Source organism: Gossypium arboreum, chromosome 1, assembly GCF_025698485.1.
Source record: "Gossypium arboreum isolate Shixiya-1 chromosome 1, ASM2569848v2, whole genome shotgun sequence".
In the NCBI taxonomy this organism is placed as follows: Eukaryota; Viridiplantae; Streptophyta; class Magnoliopsida; order Malvales; family Malvaceae; genus Gossypium; species Gossypium arboreum.
The window spans coordinates 11,781,093-11,790,699 of NC_069070.1; the positions used below are offsets into that span (position 1 = coordinate 11,781,093).

The 9,607-nt window shown below is 28.1% G+C and overlaps 1 protein-coding gene across 4 annotated transcripts; it reads left to right on the forward strand.

The window, feature by feature from the left end:
• The first annotated feature begins 5,630 nt into the window (after positions 1-5,630).
• On the forward strand, positions 5,631-9,235 carry LOC108463265 (UPF0235 protein At5g63440). Of its 4 annotated transcripts, none has more exons than XR_008281887.1 (8): positions 5,638-5,942; positions 6,684-6,798; positions 6,916-7,069; positions 7,306-7,402; positions 8,400-8,488; positions 8,590-8,658; positions 8,743-8,802; positions 8,881-9,235. XR_008281887.1 is itself a non-coding variant. In XM_017763226.2 (8 exons), the coding sequence occupies exons 1-7, from the start codon at positions 5,828-5,830 to the stop codon at positions 8,746-8,748; spliced, it is 645 nt and encodes a 214-aa protein (XP_017618715.1). In that variant the 5' UTR covers positions 5,638-5,827; the 3' UTR covers positions 8,749-8,765; positions 8,881-9,235. The 4 variants fall into 4 exon arrangements, 3 of the variants coding, with proteins under 3 accessions (XP_017618727.1, XP_017618715.1, XP_017618705.1); XM_017763226.2 differs by having other exon boundaries at positions 8,743-8,765; XM_017763238.2 differs by lacking the exon at positions 8,743-8,802 and having other exon boundaries at positions 5,631-5,942; positions 6,698-6,798.
• The last annotated feature ends 372 nt before the right edge of the window (positions 9,236-9,607 follow it).

A 9,607-nucleotide genomic window follows, 5' to 3' on the forward strand; every position in this document is an offset into this window, starting at 1 on the left:
TATTCATGAATATTTATTAGAAATATTTATGAATTATAGTTGAATGGTTATTTAATGTTTGATTAAGTTAAGTAGCTTGAATTTAGAATAGTGACTAAATTGCATACGGTATAAAAGTTTAATTATAGATTAAAGATTAGTAAAAGGGACTAATCTAGCAATTAGACCCTAAGTGCCATGTGTGTGAATGTATGATATAACATGTGTAATAGTTGGTATATATGTGTAATAGCTATAAGATATTTTATGTTATAGCTATTACACATGTTAATTTTATATTTATTATAGGTTAATAATAATATAATATAGTATAATGAATAAAGAATAATGAGTAAAGAAACATAGAAAGAGTTACAGAGAGCAAACGTGAGAAAGAAAGAAAGAAAGAAAAAAAAAATAGAAAAGGGAAATTTGAGGATTAAGGCCCTAAAGTTTAATTGGTAAGTTGTTTTAGCTCATTTTCTTATGATTTTTATGTTTATGGATGCCTAATTCAAAGTTCTACATGTATGAGGTTAAAATGAAGAAAAATAGAAAATTTTAGATATTGATTTAGTTGAATAAATTGAGGTTTTATGGGTTAAATTGATAGGAATTGAAGTTAGAAGTGAAAATTGAGTGATTTATTAAAAGAATTCTAAGTTAGGTTTAAATAGGGATTAAGTTGAATAGAGCTCAAAATTTATGTTTTATAATGAATTTTATGAGTTAGAAATTGTTAATGAGTTGATTAAAGAGAATATGAAGCTTAAGTTAAAGAAAAAAGATTAGTAATGGAAAAAGGACGAAATTGGAATTTTGTAAAAGTTTGATAGAAAGTGAAAATATGTTTTATGAATTAGTATATTGATGATTTTTAATTGTATGATTGTTAGTAGCAAACGTAGCACGGATACGTCATCAAAGAAGGAAAAGAAAGTGAACGAAGATATTGATTAAATTCGATAAATAGTGGTTTGTATTTCTATAAACCGAGCTTAATCGTTATTGCTATATTTGATATTTATATTGTATGAAAATATGAATGAGGTAAGTATTTTTACCATATTGAAATGAATGTGATTTTGAATACCCTATTAACAGTGTCGGGCTAGTCGGATATAGTTGACATGTCATAGGAATTGGAAGTATTGGGATATTCCGACATTGAGTCGATGAGACACTATGTGTCGACTACTGTTAAAGTTCCAGATTTGTTCCGATGAAGTACTTTGTGTACTATAATGTTAAAGTTCCGGATTTGTTCCGATGAAGCACTATGTGCTTATCCCGGAGTGTGGGTTGGATCCGTGTATCCGTTAGTGTCCGAGTTATGTTAATAAGGGTAAATAAAGTAAAGGTTATTAAAGTACTGATTGATATTGAATAATAGCAATAATGTGTTTGAATTACCATGTCTTAAAGTTGATTAAGCTATTGTTTATAGAAATACCACTGAGAGTATTCTCAGCGTACGGTTTATTTCCGTGCGCAGGCTAGGTACGAAAGTATAAGGACTCAGCATACAAGCCGATCCCCAAACTCAAATTGGTGAAGTTTCTATCTTTTTGGAAAATGGCATTGTACCTAGGATGTCTTTTGGTTATTTTGAAAGTATCTAAGTTGTTAAATGATATTTTGGTATGTTTTGTAAATGTTACCAAAACCTTAAGTATGGTATGTTTTGATATGTTAATGAAGAGTAATAAGAGGAATTGTTGGTAAATGTTGTAGAGAGAAGAAATGAAGATGTTATAAACTTAGTTATCAACATTTTATACTAAAACAGATTTGGACAGTAACAGTAGTCCAACTTTGAAAATATACCAAAAATAGTATAAAGTGAATTAGATGATTAATAAAATATGTAATTGAAGCTTAATGAATCTATTTTTATATGGAAGAAACAAAATAGGTAAAAGAGTTGTATTTTATGAGATATTTACGTTTTGGTGAAACAGGGTTAGAACAATTTCTGGATTCCCTGTTCTGACTTTAGAAATTCACCATAAATTGTGTATTAAGAATTAGGACTCAAACTTTATTTGTATGGATTCCTTATTGAGTCTATTTTTAATTTAAACAAATGGCATAGTCATTGGATTTCTGTAAAGGAAGAAATTTGATTCGTAGTGCACAAGGGTCAGAGTAGCCGAACCCTGAAACAGGGGAGACTTCTTCTAATAAACTGTACTAATTGGCCTGACCAAAAATTCTAGAAAAAAATTAGTAAGTAGATATATGAGTCTAGTTTCAGGGAAAATTTACGGAATTGGATTTCGAGTTTCGTAACTCGAGATATGATTTTTTTAGCGACCGTGACGCAGATGGATAGTTTACTACGAAAACTGTTTAAGTGCTATGATAAGTTTTGTAATGTCTCCTGCTTGACTCCGGCAACGGTCTCGGGTAGGGGGACGTTACATGACGTCCAAAACTATTTCGTGGAAAAAAAAACTAAATTGTAGAAAAGAAAGGGAAAGAGACCTTTCAATTGGTGCAGGTAGTGTAAACAGAGAAAGTCATATAACGTTGATTTTAACAGTCGAGTGACTTAAATGAAAACTTTTTAATAATTCAATGACCAAATTGTAAATTTTTTTAATTAAGTGATAAAAACGAAAACTTATCCATAGATTAGTGACTAATGTTGTAGCTTACCCTAATTTTTAAAATCTAGGGTAAAGTATACTAATGGTCACCCAAGTATGTTCGCATTCCTGTTTTGGTCACTTAACTTTAAAAAATTTTATTTTAGGCAATGACGTTTGAATTTGTTCTTGTTTTGGCCACTCTCCGTTAAATTGATAACGAAAAGCTTTTTTCTAACTTGTATGGTAACACATTTAGTCTTCAACACTTACATATTCTATCAATTTGATTCTAATTCTAAATATTTCAATAAATTTAATCCTTCACATTGACAAATTCTATCATTTTGATCTTCAAACTTCCTAACCAAGGCTTTCAGGTTTTAAAACAAAGGCATTCTACATCTATTAATTGTTTTATTTATGGGGAAAATTATCCAATTCAGTAAATAACCATTTTATTTATATTTTTAAGAAGTTAGTGGTAGAAATGAACTAAAACCATTAAAAATAATAGAAAATACAAAAGTTAAAAATATAATATATAATAAAATTATATAAATAATTTAATATTTGTAAAAAAATCACTCGATTAGCATAATTTAACACTAAATAAAATTATTAGTGATATATATTGCTTGTTGTTGATTTAAAATTAAAACAAATAATTAAAAGAAAAGAAAACATAATAATCTCTTAAATCAATTTATAAAACTAAAATAATCATTATCAATGTAGAAAAGGAAATTCAATTAATTCTTTCACATTTTTTCTTATGAAAATTTACATTTTCATAATTTTTCTTATATAATTATTGATTGAACAATTGGATTTTTCAAAGCCATAGTTTTTAACTTTGGATTTAATTTCTAATTTCAATGATCAACTTCAAGACTATTTTTATGTACATTGAATGAAATGACATACCGTACAACAAGTGTAAATCTAAAATACTTTTTTTTTTTAAGTTTTTCCATTTTCTTTAGCTAAAACTTTATTAATTAAAGGGCTATAGAATATCATATTTAGAATTAAAAAAATTTAGGATAAACTTATTAGTATTAGGAATTGACTCGAAAAGAGAGCTTTTATTTATTTTTTTCTTTTGTTTTACAAATTTATGAATGTGGAATACCTCTTAAAAGCTGAAAGTTTCTATTAAGAAGTTTGATGGTTAAATTGATAGAACTTGTAAATGTGAATGGTTAAATTTATTAAATTATTTAAAATTAAGATTAAATTGATAAAATATATAAGTATTGAGAACTAGATATATTATTATAATGATTGACAAATGGTTCACGGTGACAATAACAATGACAACAACTATGATAGTGGTGAGCTAGAAATGGGAGGACCGGAAAAATCAAAATTAGTTCATTCAAGAATGAGAGAACCAGGACTCCAGAGAAAAAAAAGAGCTAAAGTAATATTAAAATAAAATTTTACACTTTTATAGGTAGAGTTTTAATAATATTTCTAAATATTTAAATATAATAAACTAATTTTAAATATGATTTTTAGATTTATTTTTAAATTTTAAAATTACATTTATTGTTAAATAATGTTTTTATTATTAAATATAAAATGTTACAACTATTTATTTTCAAATATTATTTTAATATAATATTTATAAAGTTATTAAGAAAGAAATCATATTTCCATAAATAATATATTATACTACTAACTATATTTATACTATATATTACTAAATTATAATTGTTAATCATAATAATAAAATTTTCATATATTATTTTATTGTTTTTATGAATTATATTAATTAAATAAAATTTATATAAACATTTAATAATAATAGAATAATAAAAAATTATTATTTAATTTAAGGGTAATAATATCACTTAACACTTATTCTTTATCTATTCCTTAACATCAACTTAGCCGCCATACAACTTAATAGTATTACTTGTTGATTCCATTCAACTAAACAATGTAATATCTATTACTTTTATATTCCATTCTTACCGTATAATTATTACATTCCTTATTTGTTCCATTCCATTAAATCATTTGTTAATGTTATCGCTCAAATGGAAAAATACACTCTTATATATACACTTGAATAATAAGTTTTGGACTGAGTTGATCTCATAAGTTAATTTAGTTAATATAACAAAATTAAAAAATAATTTAAACTTATTATTTTTAAAATTCACATTGTGAGAGTTAAACACCAAAAATCACAAAACCTTATTTTTATAATTCAAATCAAAATAGGGTGCATTTGTTTTACAAAAATGACTTACAGCAAATATTTTCTATAGTTACCTATGTTTGTTTCATGAACAATTACTTGGTTAATAGAAAATAAACTAATTTTCCTGTAAATTGACTTTGCATTTTTGAAAAGCATAAAATTTTTTCGAGAAGAGTTTCTTCATGAATATTTATATTTTTATATAAAATTAACTTGAATCAAACATAATATTATTATATTAATAATAAATTTTAATTTAATTTTAAAATATTTAAAAGTATTAAAATATAAATATTAAATATTATAATGTTGAATATTATTAAACATATATATTTAAATTTTGTATATTTAATAATATAATAAATTAATAATATAATTTAATAATTTAATAAATTTTTAATATAAAATTTTTATTTTAATAATTTCTTACTGTATTATTGAAAAATATTTATATTAAAATTTTAATAATAAATATATTACAATTTATAAATATTTAATCATAAATGTTTTTCTTTTAAAAAATATTTTATAGTATAAAATATAAATATTTTAATTATATAAATATATTATTTGTTTCATAGATTTATTATTTTGTATTTAAATTAAATTTTAATTAGGCATTGTTTATTATTAAGTTTTTAAATATATGATATTAAATATTATGAAATATTGTTTTATTATAAAAAATAATATTTTGTATGTTGTGTTTAGAAAATGATTTTAAAATTTGTGAAACAATAAAAAAATTTTAAGTAACATTATGCAAATGTAAAAAAATATATCAATTTTACTATAAAATTAATATATTTTTCAAAAATTGTTTTAAATGAAACGAGCAGAACTTAATTTAAATTCGAAATACCTTAGTTACCCGTTTTCCTAACCAAACCGCAATAACGCAATACAAATCCGGTCATCTAAACGACATCACTTAGTTATCAGATTTAGGTCGTGAGTTGGCTCCTCCTCATTTTCGCCGGCGGAAATATAGTTTGGCAAAAAAGGCAATAGAAGAAGAGAAGGGAAAAAGAAAAAGGCGAAAATGCCGAAGAGAACAACGCACACATACTCAAGCGAAGACGCAGCGCCGGATGGACCTGACTCTGATCTTTTCGTCTACTATTGCAAGCACTGCGGTTCCCACGTCCTTATTACTGGTTTACTCTTCCCCCCTTCTTCTTTTCTCTCTATCTTATCCAAATATTCTAATTTCGCTGTTTAGGTCTACAATTCGATTTCTAGGTTTTATTTCAAAGAAATCTTGTACTAATAGCTCCAATAGTACCTATTCCGAATCTAGATTAAACATTTTTTGAACAATAAATGGTTTCACCTTGTTTTTATGTGAGGATTATTAATCTTTGCTCTCTTTGCATTAGTGAGATTACGGGTCTAGTTAGGTGGCCGTTAGTTTATTGTGTTATCCAACTGTTATCTTGGTATGAGTTTACAATAGGTTCAAAAGGTTTTTGAAATGTCGTTCGTAATACAACCTTGTCGTGAGTTTTTTGCAATGTTAAGACATTATTAAATATAAATGCAACCGTAAGGATACCTAATCAAATTTAGATTCTTGAATGGTCCACTTCATTCCTATTTGCGTTGTTACAAAAGATTTCCTTTTTATGTGATTTTACGTATGGACTAGTAGTTACGTTATAAGTGACTGTAAGTGACTCAATAAATCATATGCATCCTAATGGAGCAGCCTAAACCTCTACCTTGATATATAAAGCATGGCAGTGGAATTGACTGCTATAGAAAGCTTTCCTTTTATCTTGCTAAAGTTCTTTGTTTTGACATGGTCTGGTTGATTAATCTTTTACAGATTGAATGTCTTAGTTGCTTGATTAATTTACATATTGCTTTTTCTGTTGCTGAAAAATATTTGTTATAAGATACCCAATTGCAGAAAATGCCCAAGAGAAAGACTGACAAAGCATATGTGCTAGACAAGAAAAAGCACCTTGCTAGGCTTAATATCAGCGAGGCGGGAAAAGTTCTCTTGAAGAGGTAAGTGTTTATTATTTTTTTTATAATATATGTGCATAATTATGATGCTTGCTTGCTCTAACTTTTAGTGATTAAACTACAGTTGCACAATGTTTTATATTTGTTAACTTCTTTCAGGGGAGAAGGGAAATTGGAGAAGCAATTCCGTATGAATTGTATAGGTTGTGGCCTATTTGTTTGCTATCGGGCTGAAGAAGATCTGGAAACTGCGTCTTTCATTTATGCTGTTGATGGTGCCCTTAGTACAGTTGCAGCAGAAACCAACCCTCAGGTACAATTACGAACAATATTTTTTCATCATCATCATCATCATCATCATCATCATCATCATCTTTGTTCCTTTAGTTATTTAGAATTTTCCAATACCTTGTCTCTAGGTCTGGTGCACACATCTTTTTTTGGCTCAGATTCATTTCCTATTTGATTTTCTGCAAGGGACAGCTACTATAAATATCAGTACAACTTAAATACTTCCTTTTTTGTGGTTTCCTTTATTTTGTGTTGTAGGATGCTCCTGTGCCACCTTGCATATCCCAGTTAGAGGGAGGACTTGTTCAGGTGGCCATAGAGGTGGAAGATCGTGCACAGCGTTCAGCAATTACAAGTAATAGGCTCCTTCAATCACCTATTTATATTCTTTATATACACCATATTTTAGAGTCATATATTTCCTAAAATTTTTTTCTTGTAATACTTGAATGTGTTACGACTTTACTAGCTAAGTCAAATTCTCGTCATTTTGTTAATTTTCTTTTTTCCTTTTTTTTTAATATATCATTTAGTTAATTTTCCAATATATGTGTTTTGGGACCTTTTTCTTCACACTTAATGTGACCAATTCAGACCAACAAGTGGTTGAATGAAGTGGAAGTGATTTCTTCTCCAGGTATTTGGACCAAGTTCAAATCCTAGAGTCGACATTGTTGGGAGGGCTTTACCTGAATACCATCTCAGCCCAAACAAGCTAGGCTCAGACCCTAAAACAGATGAGGACACCTGTGGTTATACCAAAAAAAAAAGTGACCAATTCAGAGATTTGAGAAGGGGATGATTTTGCCCACAACTAATTCTGGAGTTTGGAAGCTTATCTAACATTTACGGAGTTGGAACCATTATCTCTGTAGTGCAACTTGTTATTGACTTTCACTAGAGCCTTGGAAAATATTAAGTGCTCCTAGCTCGGCTTTTGGTTCTAGAATAATGGCATTCAAAGGGAATGGTACCAGCATTATGATCTCCTTTCTTGGTCCCATCCCTTCCCCTTCTTGGACTGTTAAACATTAAAGCCCACAGCATCACAATCTGAGGCAGGATTTGAGACGTCCATGGACATGCTACCTTCACTGGAACCATTAACTTAAAACAAGGTCGAAGGAAAAACAATACTATATTAGTTATTAAGACTCTTAGAATTCTTGAAAAATGCTTTATCACAGCTAAGCAAATATTTTACCTTTACAGACAGAATCCATCTTTTCTTGATATCTTATCTGTAACCCTTAATGATGCTTTACGTGTTAGTTATTAAAACCATGAAGGATGAAGATATTTTGAAATAGTCATGGTTGTATAACTTTCTCATGGCCTTTTATTCTTTCCAGGAGTAAATGCAGATGATGTACGTGTTACTGTGGCTGCACCTGCAGCCCGTGGTGAAGCTAACAATGAACTTTTGGAATTCATGGGAAAGGTTTTCTTCAATATTTATCCAAAGCTACTCAAGTAAGATCGACTATTATGTAGTATAGGGAAGTTAAGTTGTTGAAGTTATCATCTGTGTCTTTTACGCAGGTGCTTGGACTGAGACTTAGCCAGATGACTCTTCAGAGAGGATGGAATAACAAATCAAAGCTTCTCGTGGTATGTTGAATCAAATGCCCGTAATTTCATGTTAGAATGCATGCCAATCTCTCATCCTTTCCCTTATTGAATTTGATCTCTCAGTGTTGAATTGTCATCGCTGTCCGGTAAAAATTTCACCTTAAATTCTATCCTGGCAAAACGGTTTGTTTTACTTTTACATAATTTGCACTCCATTTTCAAGGACGAGGCAAGGACGTTAACGTTTGATTGTTGCATCAGGTTGAGGATTTGTCTGCCAGACAGGTGTATGAGAAACTTCTAGAAGCTGTTCAACCTTGATGCATTTTGGTAATATCTTTGTGTTCAGATTCTGTGGCAAATCATAGAATCCATTGTTTCTCGAGTCCTTTCAGTTGTATCATAGGTGTACACTGGATTTTTCTTGGATGAATTGTCTTAACTTCAGACTAAAGTTTATTTTTTCAGACCATAGATCTCTTTCATTTGTCGATGATTACAACATCGAGATAATTTGGATATGGGTAATGTTATATCCATATATAGGAATCATGCGTCATTTTTAAACACAGCGAAATATTAATTTGAAAATTTATTAGTTTTTTTTTTTTTTTAATGTTAAAATGCTTATATGTTTTATTAAGAAGTGTCTCCTTGCATACTGCCCACTTTGTATGTTAAATATTATTAGTCATAGTAACGTTTTGATATTGATGCTGATTTTGAGGATACAAATTACATAATTTCTTTTTGTCAAATTTTATTTCATCTATTTCTCAGATTTTTAAAAGTTGGCGCGTTTAGATGAGTTTTATTAGAAAATATGCTTTGTAAAAATGGATTTGATAATAGTTTGAGAATTTTTATTATTAAGTTTTAACCAAAATTATAGTACTCTTAATTCATTTTGATGAAAAAAATACTAATTGAACAGCATAATTCAGTACAAAAGAAATTAAATTTTATATTATTATTTAAATTTAACTTT